Below are 27,845 nucleotides of genomic sequence, written 5' to 3' on the forward strand. Positions count from 1 at the left end.
TTTTTTTTCTCTTAATTCTAAACCAACGCATTTAATGCATAAATGTTATCACTTAAAAGGATTTCGAAAATATCTTATCAAGTCAAATGCTTTTATTTCAAATTGAATGATTCCATGGAAACTCTTTTTTGTTTTTGTCATTTCTACTATATCTTTTTATTTTGAGAGTTTTTGTTGTCGAATTTTTATTACATTTTAATCGAACATTGTTCTGCTATAAAAATTCAATTAAGTTTGTGTGCTTTTATTTAGTTTTCGTTCATTCGGGGTCTTCGTTAATACACCAAAATAAAAGTAATCGTTTTAAAACGGTTTAATTTCAAGAGAGCCACTTTTGCATCTGTTTCAAGAATTAACATGAATTTTTTTGTGGAATATTTTTCTCAATACATTGGCCATGAACTAGCAGCAATTAAGTGTTTCGTTTCGAATTCAATTAAAAATTTACAACATCCCTCCTCAAGAGCATACCGGCGACATTTCAGGGACTCTCATGAAGCGAAAAAGCACAATCGAAATTGAAAGAACTTCTTGTTCACATTTTCCACCACACTTTTTCTCAGCTTTATGCTGGAATCGCACTGCAATTATGTTCCATAAGAGACTGTATAAAATGCAAAACTATAGCACAGCTAGCGCCACTACGGACAACTATGGAGTTCTAGGCAGTTGTTTGTAACTGAGCAAAAGTCTTTTCACTAGTTGGCGGAAACTTAGTATAGATTACATTGAATTCCATCGTGGCGCTAGCTGTGTGACACTTTGAGCATAATTTCGGTACGGCTGGAATGGTTTATGCACAAGATGCACATTTCGTTTTCTGTGTATTGTGAAGAAAGCACTTATCCATATTCGAAATGTGCAGAAGTTGTGAAATACGCAGTAAATCCACAATATTTATGAGTTGCAGATAAAAATTGAAAGATTGAACCGAAATGTCGAAGCGTATAACATTAAAAGAGTTGTGCGCGAGAGTAACAGAGCAGAAGAGAATGGAATGAGAAGAGAAATACACAATCTATGATAAAAACAACAAGCTATTGAAGCCAAAAGAAAATGCTGGCTGAATGATGACGTGCATAAAGCAACATTTTTTCTCTCACACTCGTTCTTGTTGGTCTTTTGTTCGTTGGCTTTTTTTGTGATTTCTATGTAGCCTTAGGACCAGTTGTTTCGGTCATTGCATGGTTTCGGAAACAAAGAATGGGCATTAGGCCAGCGATACAATACAAGAAAAATGTAATGGAATACATTTTTTTTCTGTATCTTCTCAAGAGTAATCTTTTTTTTTGTTCGCCAGAATATGCTGGTAATTCATTCCAAAGCTCACACACAACTTACCCGCCATTATCAATAAAATGTAGCGAAACCGACGCAAACATAAGCTTAACTTCTGACAAGAGAGACGATTTTCGATTTATCTTTTCGAATATAAAATGCATTAGCCGTCTACCATATGCATATAAGCCCCAAATAAAAATGCAGTCCACGATAAAGATAAAAATAAGAGAATCATAAATTAAATGTGCAATTTTTGTTTCAAGTAAAACATCTGAATAATTACTACGATGTGTGATAAATTTACGCGTAACTGAATCCATAGCATCCAACAAACGATAATGAATTAAACCGAAGAGAATACGTCGAAATAGAAGTTGGTCGGGATGCGGTGTCCTGTTCGAATAAATGACTTTTACGTTCAATGTATTTTCCCAATTAAAGGATGTCGGATGCACAAAAACCGAGAATAAGTAAACCCCAACCAAAGGGAAAACTCGACAGCAGTAGAATTTTATTACATTTTATAGTGTAGAAGGGGAGTCGTTGAAAAAAAAGTTTCCTTAGCCGGAAGTAAATTACCACGAATTAAATTACCAGCCCGAAATTAATGGAAAACATTTAGTTTCATTTTTCACACATGACACAAATATACAGAGAGGTAAGACAAGTTGAGAAAATGCAGTTAAGTTTTGTTCTGTTGTTATTGCTGCCCTAGCAACGTTTTGAAGAAATCTTGTTTCTGAAAGAGGGCTACTATACCGTATTTCGAATGGTGAGCCAACGGAAAATGAAAAATGTTGTATTTGACATAATTTCAAGGCATGCGGCAGCTCATCTTGTGTGTGTGTGTTATTAGTTAGTAAAAGATATCGCAGTAGTGTGTGCAATGTGCACCTTTTGCATCACGTTCAGATGCATTGAGTATATGCCAAAAGATGAAAACTACACAAAATAAATGGCGAAAATAAAAACCCGATGTGCTCGGCAACAATTGGCGGAAAAACAGACCAGGAGAAATAATACCGAATAAATAAGCATCGAGTCGACAGAAAGAATAGCATCTAGTACCATTTATCAAGATCTAGTTGGAAGTGTAAGCTTTTTCGCCACTCTGCATGGTAGTAGTTTTGCTGATGTTCGCGACTCTTCAAAATGCTTAGCACTGACAAATCCACGTCCTTACGCCAAAATAAGCACCAAGATACAAATCAGAGTAAAAAAATATATACACTATAACAAAACAAGAGGGAAAAAAATGAAAGTAGTTTTCAATACGTTGTTTTAATGCACTCAGTCGGACACGTTTTGTGAATGATGTACATGCATGGTGCTATCAAAGGCAGAGCATAGCATATAATGCGGAATTAAACAGCAGTAAAACTGAATTGGCTTAACCCCCATTTTTAGAGATGTTGAGTTTCCCGAGTTCTTCCATCACCATCGAAAAATTTCAATACACCAACTATATTCCATGCATATTACATTTTTGGACGACGTATCATAGCATCTGGCTACTCAGTGTCGTTACTTTAGTGGTTGAGTTTGAAAAAATTGAATGACATTAGCAGAAAACAGAGTACGTTTAAAAAACATCCATCTCTCAAGTGTTTTGTGTTGTGCATTCAAAATTGGCGATAGTGTCAAAAAAAAAAACAATGTCCTCTGGGTGTAAAATGATGAAGGATTTACTGTAGTTCGAGTTATTTTTCTCTTTCGTTCCCAACTTTAGTTCGTGCAATGTTCAAAAGCAGCAATGAAACAGATAATTTGCAACAGCGGATAACAGTAAAATCGGTATTTAGTCAGTGTCTTTTTTTTCTGCGTTACACTTTTGTTCAGAAAAAAGAATGTACTCTCTGAATTTGGGTCGCACACACTAAATGCACAAAAATTTCGTCGCAACCAAAGTACGAGTGGAAAAAAAATGTTGCGATTGTGTTTGAAAGGATGTGCATTTTTCGTTGATACACACTGACTTAATGGGTATGCATGAATTAAAAATAAATTTGCAAAGAGAGAGTGAGAGAGTGTGTATGTGCATCAAGTGTTAAAAATGGGAACAAAACGTTTGTTTTTTATGTAGTTACAGGATACTAGTGAATCGTTAAATTAGTGGCGAAACGGACACGAATTACGTTTGGGAGAATTACAATTATTTTATGCAGCGTTCGTACATTTGGAACGAAGTCATTTAAATATTACATTACGCTTTTTTTAAACCAACTTCACGCAAAACATTCGTATAAGCGTATATATACAAGCATCGATCCATTTTATTTAATTAGTATTCATCGTTTTGTGGAACGATTATCAATTTACCGCCACAATTTTTATTGCTAATTGAATTTTGCGCTAAATGCAAACACCTTTGCACCATGGTCTGTCTGTCGATCTTGATAGATGCGTTGCAAGATTCAAGCTTTTTTAGAAATACGACAAAAACAATTTTAAACTTTTCCAATTGCAACTGCGGTAGAATAATCCATTCAAAAAAACTCAAACGATTTCATTAAAGAGAACATTTGATATATTTCGAATGCTGATCTGATCACCATCTATATAATTTTCTTGTCAACTTTTTGCAAATTGTATTCATTGTGTTTCATGTCATTATTGATTTTGCGTTCACTGATTAAATAAAGATGCCTTCTTCTTCTTCATTTCGTTCTAGCGCATTTTCCATCGCATAATTGAGCAACGCATACCCAATTACAATTATGTAATTTACATTTATGCCGATTATTTGTTTCAAGTCCTAAATGCCTACCAACGTATATAACGTATTTTGTGGTACTTTGAAAGGTTTTTGTCATACATTTGCTTGTGATTTGACCGAAGTACTTCATAAAACTAACCAGTTAATGTAAATTCATTGTGAACATTCAAGATACATTTTCAAATTGTTTTTTTTTCTTTTACAATCAGTACATTACAGTTACAAACCAAGTTTAATGGATTGGTATCCCACATAAATCAACAAGCTGATAAATAAACGAATTTTGTGCATTCACAAGCCGTGAATTAAATTCAGTGTTTATTTATAAAATTGAACTGCGGAAGCGTTTCATAGTTTAAATAAGATTTTTTTTTGTTCCCCGAGCAGTATTTGGGTTCAAAATTTTCGATATAGACATGGTATTCTCTCATTAGTATGTGAGTTCAGTAGCTTGGGCACGTGAATGCCATAATAAATTACCATTATTTTCAAATAAAATTGCCATATTAATGAAATGAGAACTAAGCGCCAAAGCTGTTTTTAGCACTCTAATTACAATATAAATCAAAAAATCTTTCCATAATATTGTCGCCTGACACATGCAACCCGGACGGAAATTGAACTCACTCTGTATTAAAAACCAATACCTACTAAACAGACGCACTTTTCAGCGAAATGTATAAATTTCATTCTAGTGTGTTTAGTATTTGATCCGGTCAAATAAATTGGATTTTGCATGAATAACCAAAGCATCGATGAATTGCCCGTTATCTAAATAACAACATGGTTTATTCTCTCATCTAAAAATTAGATGCGGAAATTGAGTTGATGTTTTTTTTTTCTAGGCTTGATGTTGGTTAATTACACAAAATTCAATATTTCATTAATCCTCGAGATAAATACAAATTCAAAAATGGTTTCGGTCTTTGGTGTATTTACATTGATTTATGGGCAAATCCATAAACAAACAATACAAAACTGGCAGTTTACTATGAAAACTATTTTGAAACAAACAAAAACTGTATCCAAATTAACAATTTTAAAATTACATTATTTTCAATATGTATACAAGTACAATTTTACCTCCAATTTGCGGAGAAATGTCAATTGAAATTACGATTAATAATCAGTACGATGCCTATTTGTATATTAAAAAAAATTATGATCTAGCCTCACTATGCAATACATAATTTAATGAAATATGTGCATACATGTACAGTATGGAAAGTTTGTTGAATAAAAGTTTGGCAGAAAGCAGTTCTAACGCATGAATGAAAATGATTTTTCATCACCGGAACGTTTACCTTTAGCCAAATTAACGCCAAGAGCCTTAATGTACGATGAATATATTTGTTTCAACAAATATGTCACAAATTTAATAAGCGTTCACGCAAAGCATGTGAACTATTTAAAACAGGGATATGGGATGTAATACATACACAGCGCTCGAATGTATTACATCAAATCGCACTGAACGCACTCTCTCACATATTTTTTTATCGGTATATTGTCTTGCATATCAATCGAAAATAGGATGAAACACATCTATTTTGTCGACAGTTTGTAGCAATGCCTCTGACAATAAAATAAAACAGCCGATTTAGTGTTGATGGCGTTGTTTTAAATGTTGATACATCAGTAGCGACTGGTGTTTTGGAATTATTGATACCTATTTGACTCGCGAAACATACCATTCAATTACCATTCTTGTTCACGCTCAAATAATTCACAAGCCAATATTGATTTTAGGTCATGTTTCAATAGACTACTGTTAACGTGAAACATCTGCTCTCTCTAAGGCATTTCGATCGAATTTTAATCGGAAAATTGGGGAAATCAACATTACACAAACCGTTTATCTTGATTTATGGTAATAATTGCAATATTTTGCCAGCAGTATTTTTTGTAAACGAATGAAAAATATGGTTTTTATTAGAAGCTCTGGCCTTTTTCACATTGAAACATAAAATGTTGTAATATTTTTGCTAGTGGTCTTACTTTTTATTTTCGTTGACTAAAAACAGACACAGTACAATCTTTTTGCACATTTTCTAGTGTTTTAATAAATAAATATGCGTTTTCCTCATGTTCTTCAGCAGAAAACCCACCTATTTACTATAAAAATTGCTATAAATAAAACATCAGAAGAGAACAGAAGTTAGTTATCTCTTACGTTGATGCTTATTTCTGACAAAAACAATTTCAAATTTATTTCAACTGTAGCTATTATATGACACAGAAAAATGGTTACAATGGAGTCACTCTCATTGACTGAGCACATTAACCCGAAAGAAATTGTGTCATAATTTCGTAGAATGTGGTGTACGTTTTAAACAAAAAAACATTAAAGCATATATGAATGTGTCAGAATAAAAACTCAACTTCGCATTTCACCTCTTGCTCTCTCCTGAAGGATTTTCCAAAATTGTGAGCAGGCACATGAGCATCAACCAATTAATTATAATGTATTAAGGAGATTGGTTTTCTTTTTCAGCAGTTAATGTTATATTCAGTAGATAAAACAATGTTCATTCTCATTGCAATGAAGTAGATTTTTCGTACTATTAGAATTTATGAAACCGGTATCATTTGGCTGAATTTAACTAACAAAGCATATTTGTATCAGGATTTTACTTTTAATTACACTTCTTAATGGTTTGAACAATTCAATTCAGTTCTTTGATGTAGCTTGCACACAAAAGATGGACAATGCACAATGCACATACAATGGCTTCACTCAGAATATAGGAAAACAATTCAATGGAAATGAGTCTCATGAGGATAACTGCAATATGTGTTTGTGTGTGTATTATCTTAATATTCACGGTTTGTTCCTCTCTTTCCCTCTGGAGAATCAGATCTATGCAACATTATTTCAGTGATTACATCTTCACAGAACTAAATTCGCATCGTATCGATAGCATCACATTGAAATTCCATTTAAATCACATCAAAGAAATATCGAATTTTGAGTATTTGACTGAATGTTGTGATCGCATTTAAGTCATTTATAAATAGTTGGTTCTGTTTATTGTAAAATCCATGGTATAATTTCATTAATTGACCCATGTTTTTTTTTAAATTCAAACAATACGCAAATACATTTCTATACATTTTCCGAGATTATTAAAAGAAATGTAAGAAATGATAATAACTTTATGACTAATCCAGTCCTGATGAGTCCTGTGAACAAAAGCACGACTTGCTTGTGACAACATCTTTTTGTTAAATAGAATATACTTGTCTTGACATCAATGAGAAATCAAATAGAAAACAATTTTTCTTCTTTTTCAACTATCTGAAATTTTGTATTTTCCCGCATTTCTTCTTCTCTGAATCTGTCTTTTGATGCTGATTATCCTATCGACGATTGTGTCGGGTGAGTAGTGGCATGAATTTATGGTTGTTGCTTTGTCAGACGCTCAAGAATTTATAAGCAAAACCCCCTTAATTTATTTTCATTCTATTACGTTGAACGATGATGCAAGACTCTCAAGTGTGCGTTTTTTTTATTTATATGTTGAATAACATATTCTCAGATATTCTAAGTTAAAATTGAAGAGAAAATCCAATTTCATACCAAAAATCGACAGAGCGCTGCTTGTGTTTGAATTAACAAAAAATGCTTATATTTTATTCTATAGCAGAACATTTTCTCGAGAAAATCCAACAAATTCAATAAATTTGCTTTGTTATACGCGACTTTCTTCCGTTTATAGCCGTTTTTTCTTCACCAATATCAAATTAAGACAAATTGGATGATTGTTCAAAAGTCCTTTGATTCTATGTTTATATGAAGCCATCGGACCATTGTGTTATTGTCTGACCATCGGAGCAAAACTTGTGATTTACATCAGACTCGTCAATCGCTCTCTATCAAATACCAAATAATTTGATGAGTTGCAAATGGATAAATTATCACAGATGACATTATCATACGTAGATATCATTCTGACTAAGCATATTCACATAGATTGGTTTCAAACTTCATTACCATGGATTGTGATTTATGGCGGGATTTAGTTTCTATTGCTTCTAATATACTGGATTTCATGTGAAATCGATCTAAATACGAGGATACGAGGAATATTTAAATCTCAAATGGAGCATCTCAAATGTAACATACCAAGTTTTGCTATATGACATTGAATTACACTCAGAATTTCTCAAAGCTCGAATGAGTATTTTTCCCCTTCATCGAATGAGCTTTTACATACAATGTAGACACCTATTTTCCACATTGAGCAACCATCTAGAGCTTTCCAAAGCTTTTGTGTTATGGTTTGTATCCTAGACGTATTTTGCGCAAAACCCTGTGTCATTGGTTAAAAGCATATTGGAAAGAATTGAAAGATGGCATTTATTTTGAGGGTTATTCATACTATAAAGTATAAAATGCAACAATCTTAATGATTTGCTTCAACCTTCAAAAATAAACATGATTTTGTATATGCCATACAAATGGTAATATGTTTTAAATAGATAGAATGATTTGATTATGAAGTTTGAAATGATTTCAATTAAAGAAAATACTGAAGAAATATTTCTTAAGTATATTAAGTCTTAAGACAAAACCTATTATTTTTTTTAAATCAGGAAGTAATGAACTCATTGTATACGCTTATTAGTGTTTTACAATAGACCTGATATGTACTGTGATTTAATTTGTCCAGTTCTTAGTAGTTTAATTAGAATGCGCTTGATATATGGTAGAATCTCTCGCTGCAATTCTTGTAGTATTTTAATAACTTATCTAGTTTCTTTTTGAGTAATTCATCTGTTCTGATAATTCATCTGATCTCTCTTCCGAATTCATTATATCGTATGATAGGACACGGCAATCGCACAATATGTGTTTGGCCGTTTCCCTTGATCTGCCGCATAGCTCGCAGTCTGGGTCATTTCTTATTCCTAATTTAACCAAATGGTAATTTAGCTTGCAATGACCTGTTTTGAGACCTACAATTATGCGTGCATCTTTTTTACTCATTGATAAGAGTTGTTCTGTTACTCCTGGATTCACATTTTTTAGGAAGCACTTTGCGTGCTCCCCTATTCTAATGGTATTCCATGAGCGTATTGTTTGTTCATTTAGAAGAGTATCGTTTTCTCTTTTGATTAGCTTTCTGTCGATTGCTAGCATTGGTTCTGGCCCTTCGGCCTTCTCTTTTGCTGCATATTTAGCAATCTTGTCAGCTACTTCGTTTCCATATATCCCACTGTGCGCTGTTAGCCATACTAGTGTGACTGATTTATTGCTTGCTAACTCGTTTAATTGCAGCACACAGTCTAGAACCTATTATTATAGTCTTGCTCAATGAAAATAATTCGAATTAAAAATCATTCACTTTTGGGAAATAATTTAAATTCTGGAAATAATCGAATGTTATTCAATTTCTATTCCATTAACTTTTAGCTTTAACGCCATTAATTTTATAGTTACGATGCAAGAATTTTTACGTGATATTTGAATTAACGGAAATTTTACAGGCCAGTAGTATTCACGAAGAAATTGTGATTTGAGAATATATGTATAGTTGAATTTGTACGTACTAGGGGCTTTTATGTTAAGTATATACATTTTACAAAATATTCACAATATACACGTCTTATTCACCACATCTACGGCATTCCAGTGTGAAATATACATGACTATTCATAAGTTATGTTTTAATATACACTGTAGTAGTAGTAATTTGTACATAAAAGCCCCTAGGTACGTATAATTACGAAAGATTCCGGTTTCAGTAATATTAGTGGCGAACTTTGGCAAATAATTTAATTAAATAACCGCACACATTTTTTTAAAACAACACTCGGATGATAATGAAATAGAGCAGCAAAAGTAACTCCTAGACATCACATTACTTAGCAAATGCAATACATATTTCTTAAAGCTGGACAAATTTTATTAGATTCCCATGAAATTCACTTGTAAATTGTTGTGAATTCAGTTTCAACTTAACTTGAAAATGCTCAAATTGAAAATATTTTTCCAAATAATAATTAAGAAATTTAAGCTATCACTTCCGCTTAAAAATCAATTAGCATACAGAAGCCATCGTAGTGAATTCAATATTCGAAAGAATCTTTCCATGGATAAAGTTTTCACTTAACTAAAACTTTAAGTTTGTTTAACATGACTTGAAATTCTGAAAAATTCCATTCTCAATGATGGAATGTTTGAACATTTTCTCTTAATCACAAATATGATGTTTCAATGAACCGGAAAAGAATCATGCTCATGACCTGTTTTTTTCTTCTGCTTCACAAAGATATATCTTCATTTGGATGACTTTTTTTAAATTAGAAAAGTGTATGAAACTACCTAATTCGAATGGTTGGAACAATAGTTCTTATGAAACAATACGATCATTAAGGTACAAATAAAACATTTCTTTTGTTCACATTCAGATAAAAACACCAATTTCAACGCTAAAACGCTTGTTCATCTATTCAATATGAAGAAAAATGCAGTGGTAATCTCCTTTGAAGTGTACACAAGTTTGTGTGTAACTTAATACCAAAATACAAGCGGTATGTGCTGGGAGAAAGAATAAAAAAGTTCTCATATGAAATGAATTGTCTATGAGATGAAAAAAGACACACACACAAAGGGAAAACTTTCAAGATAAAATGTTTAGAGTTTTTCATTTAACTCTTAAACAAGCCAAAAGAAACAAGCCAACACGAACATTGTAAAAATGGGATAAAGTGTGTGCTGTAAATGTAATGGCAACTATGACTACGACAACTACAATAGTAACGACGACGGCAGCATCAGCCACACAAAAAACCAAAGAATCATCCGCTTAACATGTTTATTTAACGTTAGTTGCATCTTTTATTGTTTTGGTCGCGTTTCAATGTTGCTATTTGTATAGGAAATATGTATTTGGTTGTATATACACTATGAATACTGGTTCTTAGCGAAAACAATAAAGCTGACACATGATAGTGAGTTACAGCAAAGAGAGAGAAAAACAAATCGCGAAGAATTGCTGCATATGTGTGCACCCATGATGAAATGTGTGTAGGAAATATCGCTCTCAAAGGCGATGCTGTAGAGTCGACGTATATAAATTCGCATTTAGTGTACACGAAATCTCGTATGTTTTTCGAGCGTTAAAACCAAAAATTCTTTTTGTATATTTGGAACTTCATTCATTGTTTGAGTGAAAATAATAGCTTTGAAAACAGTTTGTTTTTCAGTCGTTTTTGCATTTTAGTAAACAACGAAAACACGAACATAGAAATGTTACTAGTTTCTTTGTGTTGCACACTCGGGTGTGGTATATGGCATCATCCTGCAGCACGTTACTGATACATCAGAAATAATGTATCGAAATTCCTTTTAGACTCTTTCGGTTAAATACATATCTCCGTTGTGCATATTTTTGGCTTTGTGTCACATATTGTAGATGAAGTTGAAATGATATGCGAAATCAACGCGTGAAATGGAATATATTACTATTAACATCGCTTGGCATTTATTCCTTTGTACAAATCAACACGTCATGCTCTTTCTAATTTCTTCGTAAACACGACTGTTTTCGGCTGTTCCAGCCAAATCGGGCGAGATTTTAAAAATTTTAACATTGCCTTTACCGCAATAGAAAGTGAGAAATGTTTTGTTGTTACTGTAAATCTTCTATTTGGAAATTTGGTTCCAGTGAATTTACCCATAGGTGAGCAGAAATTTTTTTTCATAACATTTTCTCTCTATATATTTTTCTGTCGTCAAAAATACAAAGTTACACCTCTCACTACAACATCCATGGCAGTATCGCAAAATAGAAGCGACATTTGGTAAAAATGGAAGACTCACACATGTTTTTATCGCTCTTTATGTTGGTTACATAAAACATTTAGAAAAAAGAGGTAAATTCTTTTGTGAGAGAATCGGTTATAACCAGAAAGCATGTTTGTGGACGCCTAGCAATTTGTTTGATAGTGATTTTTCATATACTTGTTTTGTTCTGTTTTCCCTATCGCTTTTTTTTGTTCAACTTTATTACGGATTGTCAACGAATACAATTACGAACACGAATGCAAAAATGCCAAAGAAAACATTCAGCGAAACTAATTTCAACTGGCATTTTTCATTTCACATTTTGTGTTTTCTCTCTCTCTCGTTTTGTTTGTTCGTTACTTTTTTCTCCGCATATGAATCATATCTCTCTAGATCATCTTTTTATATTTTACCATTCGACACATATGTATGCTGTTGTTTTGTGTGGAAACGCTTGTCAATTTCCAATTTCAGTCGAAGCTTTCACATTCAAATGAATTCCATTTTTCCATTTCTCAGAGCATATTTTTTTGTTTGTTTGTTTTTTGATGCCATGTTTCCGATGCCATGTTTCTAGTTAATTTAGCTAGGGGATTTTTCACCATGTTGCCCTATGGTAGGTCAAATGTGCAACGAACGCATGGAAGCAAATGAATACACTACTAAATGTGCATGCTTTGTAGCTGAACGTTCAAATGTATGCTATCGACAAATCAATATTATACGATGACTTACGACAAAACCTGGCTTACACAACAAAATGACACAACTAGTCTTTGACTACATATTGTGTGCCCAATTCAAATTTGATTAGACATTTCGAAATTGCTTTGAAATGTTTGAATTTCAGATCAATATTTACGAAATGATGAACTTTTGTTTGTTGATTTCTATCTCACATAGTCACAGCAGTTTTATATTTTAACAGAAAATTGTTATTTTTCTTTTTCTTTTTTTTGACATTTTTTATTTGTATAAGAGTCAATTGTGTTTAAAAAAAAACAACATACAAACAAAATTGAGCGTCAAATTGTCGTATTCATTTCATAATCATTTGAATTGCAAAAGACGCATGGACGATATTTTCCCAGCAACAGTGTGAAGCAAGAGTTGAACTGATACATTTCACCTGCAACTGACAATAAACAAGATAACGTTCATTGTACGCTTTGTTACAGTTTCAATTACGGAAAGTATTTTGATATTATGAATGCTTTAACTGTGTTTTTCTCTTTTGTCACAACAAAATCGATTCACTAAAACATTTTAGCTTCTATATCATAATGAAACGACGGTTCAATTTTTTTCTTTTTTGTTTATTTTGTGCGTTGTTTTGCATTGATCAAAATTACAATAGATATGCTGATAATAATGTAGAGCAAAACAAATGCGGCAATTAATAATGAAAAATGCAAATGAAGCTTTGGTTTTTTTTGTTCAAATGAACAATACCATTTAGCGAAATTCAAATTCAATAAATATTCTGAAATAATCGAATAAATTAAGGACACATAATAATGAATAGAGTCTTTTTGACGAATGTAAAATGTTTAAAAGAATGTAAATGGAAAAATCAGTGTTAAAAAACATATGAGAAAATGACATTGATTCAAATGATTTCTATACCAGATTTTTACACATTACAGTAGATTGCCAAATGTCGACACACGACCAAATGTCGGAATACCGAGAGGTGAATTGAAATTAAAAATTGAAAATTCATTTGAATTGCATTTTTAAAAGTAAATTATGAAAGATCAATATCAAATCTCTTTATTATAATCCAAATTTTAATCAAAAATCTATTATTGCTTTCACAAATTACGTTCAAAAAAAATTCGGCATTTTTATCACTTTTTCACGTCAAAAGTTAAACTATGTCATTTCGAGACAAGCCGGTAAAATGCGTTTTTTTAAATGAAAAAATAACTAGTTTGGAAAAAAAATTATATCGGCGAATTGTAGATAGTTTAATTTAATTATTGAACAGAAATTTTGAAAATATAAAGAAAAACAATTATATTTATTTTTCATTTTTCACTGTAATATTATTCCGGAATAAATCGTCCAATTGCCGACACATAAAGCACCGAAGTTTCAAGTGAAACACTTTGGATTTGACAGATGTGACAGTTAAAGTCGTATTTGGATCATTGTGAAATTCACACCAAAAATATTCTAGATCAGTGAAATAACGTAATATTTTTAAATATTTTTGCCACTTTACTATAGAAAAATAAGTTAAATAAAATATGGAGCAAAAATATATCAATCTAATAATTTTAACTCCAATATTTTGTATTGTTTACCTCAATGTAAATAGTGCGTTCATGGGCTGTCAAAACTTGAAGTTTACAAGTTTCGTAGTGAAAATGCATGAAATATGTCGAGATTAGGGAGCCGAGAATTGGACGACGAATATCCGACATTTGGAATTTTCGATGTTATGACGAAAAAATGGAAAAAAATAATACATTTTTGGAAATTAATATCTTTTGAGAAACGTGAAATGAAGCACAATTAAATTCTGCATCGAATTGTGTATAAAGTGATATTTTTTCATGAAATCAAAAATGTTAAATATTAAATTGAAGTTGAAAATTCAAACAAATAGTCCGACATTTGGGCGAGTGTCCATATATGTTGCACAAACACGTTGTTTACCTTGGATTTGTCGGAATTTGTAATGTATATAAACAATTTTCGAAACATCTTATTCAAAAATCGTTTCAATTTTGTGAGTTTCGACGTGGATTTTTCATTGCGAAAAAGTTTTTTCTTTCTTAAAACTCTCGTCAATTCAAATTCAAATTGCATAAAAAGAGTAGTTTCTTCATCATAATACTGCAGATAGTTTGATGGCATGTTTGACGGAACGTGCATGGTTTTGTTAGTTTTTTTTATAACAAGAGAAAGAAACTTAAAGTATTTCTGAATTGTGTTATTTAATTTTTGTGATTCACCAGAACAAGGGATGAAACTTTGGCGCAATGTACTTTGAAGTAGACACATATATTATACACACACGCGGATAAAAGAAGAAAAATAAATAAAGCACGAACAACAGATGTTTTGAATATTGTATAAGGCCACCTTATAATCTACGGCACAAATAAGCGTAATAGCGAACTTCTTCAACGCAAGCAAAAGAAATAATAACAAAAAACTACTTCTATTTTTCTGTTTCTTTAGCAACAATATATTTTATTTCTGTGCGCGAAAACTTTGTAATACTTCCGTATTGTTTTTTGAGTGTTCTTTCCACCATTTGAATATATTGAGTGGCAACGTTGGTTTTGTCAAACTTTCTGTATTCGGGTGTTATTTTGCAAGTAATCGAAACAAAAACCGGATAATAAAAAAGTATCAGAAAAATAAAAGTTTCTTTTTATTTGTCTTTTGATGTTTTTCTTGACGACAGAACCAAACTATATAGCCACTTGAATTCATAGTCCAGAAATATTTTTGCTCTGGATTAAACCGTAATGAATCCAAATAAAATGCAAGTGTTGTCCAAATGAAAATAGCGTATATAACATTCTGTAGAAAATTAAAGCTAATTAAATTGCAATCATTTCATCGAATAATGAAACAAAATTGCGTTGCCTTAATTGGCCAATGTAATTTAATGATTATTGTCATTTGAAAGTTTTTTAGTCATGCGGCAAAAGAATTCATGTATTTGTCTAGATCACTTACCAATTAAAACAATAAGCTGAAGGACTTTTGATTGCACACGCATCGGAAATGCTAAAATATCTTCCATTCGCGTACTTATAATACAATCGATGAATAATAATGCGACAATTGTGTCGGCATGTCGAGATAATTGCTGCAATTACAATATCTAATCACTTCATTTTTGTTCAAAGTCTCTTTATCGCTCATTGTACTATTCCGTGCACTTTGTCTTGCTTTTACTCTTTTCCCCCCCTTTATACGGGATTCAATTTGTCTATATTTGCAGGAAAAAAATTCTCTATCACTTTTATCGCTCTCTCTTTCTCTCTCTGTCTGCAACAACTTAATGTGATTCCATTTTATTAAAACTACCCTTTATTTTACGCTCATCTTTCCATTTTATCCATCTCTCTTTCTCTATTTCTCTCTATGAGTGTTTGGTTAATTGCCATTTTCCTCTGTTGTTGTTCTTGTGGTCTGTTACATGATAGTAATTTTATATATGGGTCGAGTTGGGATTTTTTTCCACTTTCTCTCTTTGTAAGTATGCATAAACATTTGCTTTTAACAACGTTTAATTGAATTGAAAATAAAAATGTTGGCAATTTTACAAACATTTACTCGATAATATGAAGACTCGAAAAGGCCTTCAGCGAATTATTCGATTGATTGAACAAGCAGAAAGAAAGGTACAATTCGATTACATTGAATGAAAACACGATTTCCGCTATTGAAACATGCATCAATAACATAAAATTATTATCGAGTAAATGAATTCACATGAATTTTCCAACCCAACTGATATTAAGCTGTGGAGTGTTTTAACACACATTACACTAAAACCAAACCAAACGATGTGCAATTGGCATTTAGATAGCGATAGATGATATACAAAAAAAAAGAACAGATGGAGTAGAACTATCGAGAATATGCCGTCTGAATTGGGTTTGATTTGATGAAACGGAAAATGCTGTTTCCTCTTCAACATCTCTGTATCTTGCGTTATGACGAACAGAAATGATGTATTTCATTCGATATATATATGAAATGGAATCCTTTGATTATAGTGTAATCAAACATATGTTACCAGTTACGAGCGGAAAGAGAAAGAGGCAAAGACGACCAAGAAAAAGAATCGTCATAATTCACTACTTGTTCCATCTTTGTGTGACGTTTGTGCCATGATGTACTGAATATGAGCAAAGCGAACCAAGTGCAATTGAGCGCAATGCATATATAAAATGGATGTGCATGTGCATAAGGTATAAGAGGCAATGAAATGCCCTTTTCAAGCACCCAAGTGCAATGGTGTTTTGAACGTGCGACGAAAATGCCACTTAAAATGTTCAACAATGACATCGTTTACATTGTACAGGTAATTGAGAGCCGTGGAAATAAGGGTAAATAATGTGTCATCACCAATAATCAACTCAGTCAGTAAACGAGAAGAAAAACACAAAAAAATAAGAATTCGTGTGCTAGCGACACAAAATTGGTGATAGTTTTACTTCAAAATGCTTTTTATTTTTTTTTTATCGCATTTTTATTAAACAAACGCGAACGTGCGGACGAACTGTGGAAACACATTTCTATGTCTTTTCATTTCAACTTTATTATATGTTGTTTGACTCCATCCACACGTAAATAGAATTTATTGTGCTTGAAGGTGTGCTTTTTTGACAGGTTGTATGTTTCAGTGATATCCTCTTTCAGATTTTTGGTTGCTGTCAGAAAGTTACTACTTTCCTCGTTCTACGTTTCAACATTTGCCTGTGTGAATGGTTCTGCATTCGAAACGAAACAACCCAACAAGTGGCGAAATTGAAATTGTAAATCCTCATATGCACTTTCAAATTCAACCATCTTGAAGTGACTGGCTGTTTTCATTTTGAATCGATACCGTACCAAATGTGAAACATACAAATCTCGATAATTCACAAATTTTTCACAAAGATAATCGCTTTTTGAACAAATGCCCGACTTGTAATCAAAATGCTTGCGCCACCGCTGTTTCACTTTGGATTTGATTACGTAACAAAACAATCGTATGCTGTGCCAACATTTGCAAACTTTTCCGCGTCGAAGTGGTATCGAGCTCAATATTTATGTTCTTTCATCGGCTGTGAATTCTATTTCGAATTTTATTCATCTGCCTATGCTTAAACCACTTCAACTGATCTTCGAAGAAGCAATTCTTACAGGAAGACTGCTAAAGATATCCTTTTGGATATAAATGTGCAAAATTACAAACAATAAAGAGTCAAAAGTGACCATGAGAAAATATTTTCAAATGTGTTGAATTTTCCTCTTTAAAGTTTTCACCACTTTGGTTTGCACCTCGCGTTGTTTTCTAGATTGCCAATGAGATTGTGTTAAAAGATGCTTTTTTTTTGCTGGTGAGAGTTCGTGCATGTTGATAATGCGGATGCTTACTCTAGTATTTGGTTAACGCCCCAATGCCCATAAATATACATCCTGTATCGTTTGATTCATGTTCTTTCAGACCAAACTCGTGTTTGATTCATAAATTTTCTCTCTGTGCCAAACATTCTGTGCCTCTCAAATATTTCAGCTTTGTGTGCAGCATCTCTCATTTCTTTTTTTTCTTCCTTCTATGATTTATGAATTATGGATATATTTTAAGCTCGATATGAGGCAGGAAAAAGGTACGCGAACTCAAATCGTTTTCATGTTATAAAGTGTCATCGAACATTTATTCATTTTCTTTACAAATTTTTTTTCGCTTGGATTTCTTATTTGGCAAAAAGCATACATCTTGTTTTCTCTTTTTTTTCTGGGTTTTGTACGAAGATTTATTTACTTTTCGTGAGCTAAGTTTTAGTTTTCGTTCAATTTCGAAATTCGAACATTGCTGATAGCAGTCCATTAAAAATTTATTATCTCTTTGGGGGAGACGGGAGTCTGTTACAATAGAAAACATTGTCAAAATGGTAAACGTGAAATGAAAATGTGAAAACACACGTATGAATGTTGATACACTTGATTCATTCACTACATAGAATTCGGTAATTAAAATGCGATCAGGATTTTTTTCTTTCTAATCAGATAAAAAAACTTGTGATGATCTCTTGAAAAGTTGGCATACGAACGATGAATGGTTTGCCAAAAAGTAATGGTTCCACTAATAACTTTAAGCGAATGATGTATTAGAGCGTTCATAAAATGTGTATATTACTCACAAATTGTGGGGTATGAGTCTTTAAAAACGGCATGCACATTGACCAGCTTATAGCCTATTTTAATGAAGAAAATCAAAAAGCATAAATGCTGTCAGCAGTTTAAATTTCGTTGCTTCGAAAACATTTGAGTACTGCATACAAAATGGAAAATTGTTTGCGCTTAAAATGTTCATGAATATTTCAGCAAGTAAATAAATAAATATTGTCAAGTAGAGCAAATATACATGGGTTGTTTTCTCGTTTTTTGTACTTCCGTTTATCTCAGAATGCTTGATAAAGTTTACGAAGTATGCAGGATAAATGAAATTAAATGAATTGTTACACAATTTATTAAAATTTATATGGGGACACATTGATGTGGCGTCGTATGGTAAACAGTGGGCAAACACTATAAAATCCAATTTGCCGAAAGTGGCAATACCAACACACATACACATACATGCGCGTGGCATTAACCCAAACACGACGGACAAAAATGCGATAATGTACATACCGAAAAACTCATCGGAACAGAGAGAAAAGCGCGGCATTTTTAGATGAAACGCACACTTATTACATCGTAATTGCTTTGTGAATATCATGAAGTAGCACGAATTTTCAGCATTTATTATTTTAATATGCAAAAATTGTGCAGGCAAGAGAAAAACTGCTATTTTTGTCACTTTCAGTTCCCTCTTTCTCTTGTGCGTACTCTTTTGATTTGCGAGCAGCTTTGGGAATTCATGGCGAAATTATTCGAAAATGAAAACAAATGAAAATTAACATACATAGTTAAAATAAATGAGTTTTAAACACGCGCTCAGTGATACTTCAGTTTCGATGGGGCACAAGACATTTTTCAGTTACACGATTCATCATTTATAACATTCATACTTTGCAAAAAAAAAAATCAGCAAATTTTGCGTCATTTTCATTTGCTAAAAATTATGCCACTTTAATGTAATTCGATTAAATTGCCGCAAAATATTTTGCAATTGAAAATAAAATTTCTTGACACACAACGCTTAAAATGTTATATGAATTGAATGACATAGTAAACATTCTATTTGCTGAATGTATGAATTCAGCTAACAAATGTTGGCGGTTAGTATGTTTCGTTGTTGCACATCATTCACATTTTATTTTTGGCTGTCACAACAGCAAAAAAAAATGTTCATGACGATGATACATTTTGTCTCTTCCTCGGTTTTACTAATACTGCCACATGCATTTCAATATTAATCAACATTTTGAAAGTGTTTACAACCATATTTTATATGAATCGCAACGATTAATCTACCTACAATATATCTTGCGGACTGTCAACGCAACATGAATAAATTTGAGGTACGACAAGATAAGTAGCGTGAATGTTGATCAAAAATGCATGAAGCATACGTTTTCAATGTAAAGCACACATCTCAAGTACGAATATATATAAAAACACAGCGAATAAATTGATGATATTCAACGTGTGTTCTTCAAGAAATTAAAAGGGAACGAAAGAGATGCGGTTGAAACAAAGCACAGACGTGCAAATTCAATGAATTTTTAGCATCAATTTTCGGTCGTTAACGATGCTTGGTCGCGTACCAACTCGAATGGAAAGTTTTAGCTATGACGATGTCACGAAAATGATGTCTGGTTCTTCACATACCTGCAAAAAAATGAAAACATAAACATTAATATCATTGGAATGGGTGGTGCTGTATATAATAATTTTTCAAATTGATCCCTAATTAGAAGGCTTTTGTGATTAAAAAGAGTGTTTCTCGTTACTAATGATGCGTCTTGACAATGAGGCGTCAAGTTAAAAAGGAAAAGAAAACATTTAGAAATTATATCGGTTTTTCTGTTTAATTTTCCACGTGTAACATTTTCAACTGGATTTTCAATGAAATACTGGCTTTTGCTCAAAAGTTTCAATTTTTATATACTTAATTTGCTTGGCCTGTTTTTTGTTGCCCATTTAAAAATGGGCCTGCAGATCATCTGCTTGATTACCGTTGAAATAGCAAACTTCTGAAGTGAATATTTATTTATTTTTCAAGATAATTCATTCTTAGTAAATAAAGTCGTCGTTTCTTCCACTTCATTTTAGCAAAATGACTTCATGAAATACTGTTCGAAATTGAAATTTGATGACTAAACCAAGTCGATAAACTATCGAAAAATTCCATAGTTTGATCATCGTCTTACTTTTGCGAGCCAATATTTCAACATGGCATATGCACAGAAAACTTATGATGAATAACTAAAACTATCTTTCGACATCCTAAACTTGCACAATGTCTGTATTGTTCACATGCTGTTCGCTATTGCTAAGAATATGGACGACACATAAAAACTTCAATCTTTATTACACGCAATCGACTGCTGTCATACAGAAGAAGTTTCAGATGAATACGAACGAGAAAAAAGATGTGGAGAATGAGTGAGTGTCTATCCTTGTGCACGCACCACAAATGTCGAGAATCAATTTGATTTATTGGAAGATTCATTTCTTCATGAATACTGAAACGGAACAAGCTCACTGCATGAATGCAATAAGAAAAATGAAGAAAAGGAACAAAAAATCCATGCAGATAATTTTAAAAGTTCCATTCATATTTATATCCTATTTTTTTGTGTTACGGAAAATGAACGGAATTTCCGTTCTTCTTTCTAACTACTGGTGCTGTCATTTAGATAATAGTTTGCGTCATCGTTCATGTTCCAGTCGGTATATATATTTTTTTCAATTCTTCTTCTTCTTCTTTAGCGTTATTGGACGCTTTTGTTCGTGTGTCATGAACTAAGAGTGATCACAGAGAAGATTTAAATACAAAAGATTGCCGACAAAGTTGTTTTACGTTGCACAAAGTTCACAAGAAAACCAAATTAAAGCGCTATGAACCAGATGATTAAAAATGCCTTGGACTCGAACAGATTTCTTGGAAGCAGGTCAACTTAAATGGTTTTTCTATGCAACTTTTCATCTCTTTTTTTCCCTGATTCGTTTCAACGAATAAGAAGAGCGAGAAAAAAACTAGATGTGATTTTCTTCATAATGTCTTTTGTGTGGCAGGTGCATTGCATATCCACGTTTCTTGTTATTTTTTAACCCCATCATAAAAATGTAACGGAAAGTGCAGCATTTGCGAGAAAAAAAGAAGAAGATCTCTTTAGTAGTTCCGACGTATTTTCCTTGACGTATACGGCGATTTTTAATTATGTTCAGATGTCGTAAATGAAAAGAGAATTATGTTCAAGCCCTTTGTTATAACGTCAAAAATCTATACACGATGAAAAATGTGAATGTCAATAAAAAATATGGAAGCATGTGACACAAGTTACGAACAATTCATAACCTTAATTGCAAAATGCGCACATAAAATATATTGTTATTTTCATAGACATATATGTTCACTGTGAGAGTAAATACCCCTATTGAAGTCAATCAAATTTAATTTTCCATATATTTTAAAATGCTTGCTGTTCACATACTTTTCAAATGTGACTTAAATTAAGTATCTATTTTGATAAAATGGCGTTATTGTCATGATGAAATCTTTATTTTTATGGTGAAGATGAAAGCCATAACCCAGAGCGAAATTGCAAACGAAAAATTTCTTTCAATAATATCATGTTGATTTAGAATAGATTTTAACCTTTAAAACAAAAAAAAAAAAAGAAGAAACAAACGAAAGGGTTTTAACATCAAACATATGTGTACTTTCCCTTTGTTGTGAAAGTTTTCATCACATACATATTTTCGTTGTTTACATAGTTCAAACGATTTAAAAGCAAAATATCAATTGAATCTCTCAAAGTACAAAGATTGTTGGAGGAATAAGAAGAAGAAAAAATGAATACATCGTCCCATCGATGTCAATATGATAGCGAAAAGGGGGAAAATCATCAAAGTACAAACAAGAAGACATTTGCATTTATTCCGTTTGAATGTTTTTCGAATTTTATATGCAAAATTCGTTTTTTCGGAATGATGCTCCATGTAACTTATGTGACAAAGTTCGGAAATTAACTTTTTGGAATACAGACTACAGACTTAAACGTATGCAACTAAACAACAACAAAAAAAAATAGCATCACCGTAAAGTCGAATGCGAACTGAATAAATCAAAATGAAAAACGTATGTAGTATGTACACACACTAAGCATATATTTGCGTACGTTTTTCTTGTATCGTTATGTGAAAAGAAATGAAATGGGTTGAATCGCAATCAAATTGAGATATCAGTTGAAAATATATGCTCGCATGAAACTCTGGGCAGGATCATGTGATGTGTTGTTGATAAAGGTTTTCGAAGCGAATCCCACTTTGCAATGTTGAAAAAAAACGGCGAGAGTGAATGTGCGAGGACTTATTGCATTCACAGATGATTGAATACATGAATCGTTCATTGCTTTTTTTTATATGTATCGTTGCTTTGGCATTGTGTTGATACAATGGAACATGCTGCTCTTGATTTAATTTTGCAAACGGTCGACGTTTTCTGTACGCTTCGTTTGTGCTGTCAAAAACAATCAAGTAATATCCTGGATGATGTTGATATAAACACATGCCGGGTTGTCGATGTATTGTGAATTCCAAATAGCGCATAATAATGGTGATGATTGAAACAAATGATTGGCATCGCGACTCAGACACAGCATGGGAGAGACGTTCAACACATGGTCGGTTGAGCATATCAATTCAAATTCTTTTTTTTTTTCAACAATTTTTAAAGCATTTGTTTTGCTTGCAATGAACTTTGCGTCTAATGCTTTTTATAGAAATGTGTTTGGTTGTCGTTAGAAAAGCATCGGATTTGGTTTTGTTAACAACATGCAGTAAAAACGCAATCACTATTGAACAAACTCTAAAAATAACCATTTTGTATATTTCAATTTAAATTAAAAGCAACCCCTTTCGTTCATTCTCTTGTCGCTTTTGAATTCGGTAATCGAATGTCAAACAATTGAACGTGTGATTAAATACTTCAATTCACAGAAATTCGTTATTGATTTGTGTTTAATGGTGAAAAAAACGCGACACACAGAATTGCCATTGCATTCCAATGAGATTAATTTGAATCCGTCGTGATGGAAGTAAAAAAAAAAGTATTTGAAAATCATTCCATTGAATAAATCGAAAAGATATCCTTTGCAACGAAAAAAAATCCGCGTACACTGGATTTAAAATATAAGAATATAAAACAACGACCATAGATCGTTCGGTTGGAATGTATTTTGATTGAATTAAAGTCAGATTATTCGCTTAATTAATTTCAAATTAAATACGATAAAACGCATATTTTACTATATCACATGACTTCATTATGTCTTCATCGTATATCCCCAATCAATTTTGGCACCATTTGATCACTTTCATCGTATCAAAGTTTTGTTTGTTTCCTTCGTCGGTTCGACAGACTTAAGAAGGATAAGTGGAAAAGTTTTGTCTTTGTCGCATTGTTTTTGTATTCAATTAATGACTAAAATCCGATGAAATTCACGCGAAACATTCATCGGTCTGAAATTGAAATTCAGTTGTTTTCCGTGCAGTGTGAATTTTGCTCAGCTTCTAATTTGCGATAACTAGATAGATAGATAGATAGATAGAAACACCAAAAACGACATCATTATCGTTTAATTCGATTTATGGTTATCTTTAAATTATTTTGTGACGATGCAATTGATCGAAAACCAAATTGATTTAAACCTGAATATCATCAATAATATAGAGAAAAGCTTATTGAAATGTGTTTTTCGCGACACGATTACGATTTCAATTCAAAAGTTTTGTCATTTATCATTTAAATAAATGAAATAAATTAAAAAAAGCAGCTTTAAAATTCAAGCGTACACAGGAATCATTCCAATTGAAACAGTTTCCAATCAATACCAATAAATCCCAGTGTTAAAATCATTACAACAATTAAAATTGTGAATGGAATAATGAAAGAAAAAAATGTACGAAGCAATTTAATTTCAAATTGATTCGCCAAATGGGAAATTCAGAGGACGAGTTATTTCATTTATTGCCACCGAGATTAAAGTTAAGGTACTGTTTTGGATCTTGGTTTGAATGCATTAAATCTAATAAATTTTCCGCTTAGCACATAAATAAGTGGTAAACGAAAGCAATACGGCCGCTGCACATTGCTGCACATCTGCAACAAATGAAACACTTTAATCGAAACAAATACAATAAAATTGCAAACGAAACGAATGATCAGGAGAATAGCGCAGAATGCACACACAGAGAGAAAGAGTGAAGAAAAGACATTCAGGGGTAAAAAGAAGAGCACAGTATAAATAGCGAAATAAAATATACTATTTTCACTCATGACATTATTCCCAAATCGATTTCAATTTACTTCACCTAGCAAACGGTATGTTGCTGAAGTATTTCACGCTCGTTTACGTTTTTATCTGTGTTGTTGTTGTTTTCTTTTTGTTCAGAGATATGTCGGTTCGTTGGGCTTCTCGTTTTCCTTCTTTAGACAATTTTTTTTTGCTCATTTGGAACACAGCACGATGCATCTGCTGCTACTTCTGATATGCCGGCTGCATTAGAAAAGTGCATGAAAATATTTCTCGTGCACTTGCCACAATCAAGTGCAATTTTTTTTTGATTTGCCCTCCCCACGTGCGTCCACGCAGATTTATAAAGCTGCGAACAACAACAGAACAAAAGTTTCCACTCTTTTGCCTTTTGATATTTCAAGTGTTCAATTTTTCGGATGTTTTGGTAGATACGGCAGAAGTTTATTCATTACCTGCATTTTACTTGCCGATAAAATGTATTGAGCTGTTTCATTTTTCAAGCGAAGAAGAGCTGCTCTGACCATGCGAATGGAAAAGCGAATATAAAATAGCACTTGAAAAGAACTTTGTGCATATATATACTATATCGACAGTACGTAAGAAAACATTCTTCCCGCGCCAAAATCAAAAGTGTAAGAAAGCGTAACGATAAAAATAAATTAGAATCCATCGAAGTCGAGGAGAATGAGAGTAAAAATGTGGCAAAAATCTATTTCGGTCTTATCCAGCGCACTCGTAAACACGAAACATCCATAGTAGACACTGATAAATTTCAAACTTAAAAGACCAAAACGAAACGTTAAATCGCTTGCTACAACGTTATTCTCTCTTCTTTTTTTTTACAAACTGAACAAAACGTATAAAAAACAACGATCAAAATGAACGAAAGCGAGAAACATAATATATCAAGTCGTAGAGTAGTGCAGCGTGCATTGTTCTGTTTTGAGAATGTCTTGCTTTTCGTATCGCCAGTACCAAGTACCAAATGGTTCTCAGCTTTTGTACATAGCACCAACGAATCACAATCATGTGATGTGATGGTTGTCTCATGTTTGCCATACAATTTTTATGGTTATTTCATTTTTCTTTCCATCGTTGCTCGTTTTTTGGAGGATGTTGCATTCAATGCGAACACGGATTTTTCTTCTGCATTCAGTGTATTTGTTCGAAATTGTTCTTTATACCACCAAAATAGATAGTATTGCATCAATACTTAGCTCAGAGAATGAAACGCATTTAGGTTAAATCGAAAGCATTCACTTACTTCGATACAAATAGCAACTCAGAAGCCGGATACTGCTCAAGATAACACGTTACCATAGATACGGAAAGTAGAAATACACATAAATGAATGAGAAAAAAGAAACATCAAAACGTGAGAACAAGAGACAAAATAAGTGAAAATATTTGGTTGAGATACAATGTCGAAGTCATTCCATTCGTCTTCATCAACCTTCATTTGGGAAAAGCGATAAATGTTCAAAGCAGAAGAGAACAGAAGAGAAAAAAAAGCATGGCGAACGAGCTTATTCAAGGAAAATGAGCAATTTTTCATTCGAACAAAATGCTTGATATCATTATCTATTGCTCTTGAATAACACAGTAGTTATACACCAATGACTTGAGTTCATAATCTTCAGCATGCACATTTCAAATGCTCGCTTGCATTTTCTCTCCCTAGTTAATCGTTTTTTATCCAGATGACATGTATTTTTTTCTCTTTACCCTATTTTCGTGCTTTGGTTTTTGAAGCACGAGCAATGTGTTTATTGAATCTAAAAGACGTACGACATTAAAAGCTGATCAAATTTTATGAGGGCGAGACACATCTTTTTTTCAACATTTTTATGTGCTTAATATGGGAATTAAACGCACCAAATTTGATTAAAAAATGAAACAGCGATAGCATTGGAAGAACGATAATTTTTTTTATAAAAAAAGTGTTTTCCGTTCAACGTTCCTTCAACGATGTTTGTTTGAAGAGAATTCAATTTTGCTTTAGTAAATGGCCTAAATTGGAATTACTCTCATCGCATAAATTGTGATTGCATTGTATTCCGGATATATGTTGAATTTTGCATCATTTTCAACATTTTTACTATTATTTTATACAACAATAAAATTTTGAAATGTTCGACACGCAGAGAAAGAATTCCATATTTTCGGTTATCTTTGTTTAAATGGACTCGCAAGCGAAAACAAACTGATTCATGGTTTAAACAAAAAAAAAGTTACAATTTTCTGAACTTGATGAAATCCATTTTATGGTTTCATAAGTGAATCGTTCCAATTTTGTATTGAGTAAATTCCAAAAGCGCTCATTCGTTCGTTCGCTTGCTGACTTTCCAAATTCAGAAAACGATTCATCCTTCATTTGGTAAAAACATTACAATGTATAAATGTATTTGATTCGTTTACAATGGTGACGGCGGCGGTGAGGAAGAACGACGATCCAACATCAGCGGGGAATTGTACTCAAATGAAAATATTACAGTTTTTATATTTTTTTTGCCACAGTTAAATCTAAAATTCGCTGGAAAGAAGAAAGCGAACATTTGGGGGTAATTAAATTTTCGGATGCGAACGATTTATGTGTGCTGGTTGTTTTGCTTTCATTCGTTTTTCGTACTATGTTTAAATGTTTGAAATGTAAACATTTAATAAATTTCAACCAATTTGTTCACTTTCACGATTGAAGGCAACGACTTCAAGAGTCTAAAGACTAAATTTCAATGTATGATGATGATTCTTCTACGGCATTCAAATCGATAAAAACATAAAATCAACTTTAAAACCACCTTGGAATGAAGAAACGAATTTTATTGGATAGGAGAGATATTATATTTTTTTGAATGGTAACGCATTTTTATTAAACATTGATACG

General features: G+C 32.5%; 1 protein-coding gene across 3 annotated transcripts in view; it reads right to left on the reverse strand.

Annotated features, from left to right (window-relative positions):
- The window catches only part of LOC116340844 (neural-cadherin), a 156,053-nt gene that overhangs the window by 71,783 nt on the left and 56,425 nt on the right, over positions 1-27,845 (reverse strand). Inside the window, exons 3-4 of one of the 3 annotated variants that reach the window (XM_031767552.1) lie at positions 20,243-20,306; positions 15,489-15,744 (exon numbers count right to left, since the gene is read on the reverse strand). In XM_031767552.1, coding sequence (XP_031623412.1) covers positions 15,489-15,555 — 67 coding nt within the window. In that variant the 5' untranslated portion in view covers positions 15,556-15,744; positions 20,243-20,306. Of the gene's footprint in view, positions 1-15,488; positions 15,948-20,242; positions 20,307-27,845 lie in introns of all 3 variants that reach the window. The other 2 variants (XM_031767551.1, XM_031767550.1) reach the window with 2 other exon arrangements.

This window comes from Contarinia nasturtii, unplaced genomic scaffold (genome assembly GCF_009176525.2).
Source record: "Contarinia nasturtii isolate CC-2019 unplaced genomic scaffold, AAFC_CNas_1.1 Cnas_scaffold_695, whole genome shotgun sequence".
NCBI classification, from domain to species: Eukaryota; Metazoa; Arthropoda; class Insecta; order Diptera; family Cecidomyiidae; genus Contarinia; species Contarinia nasturtii.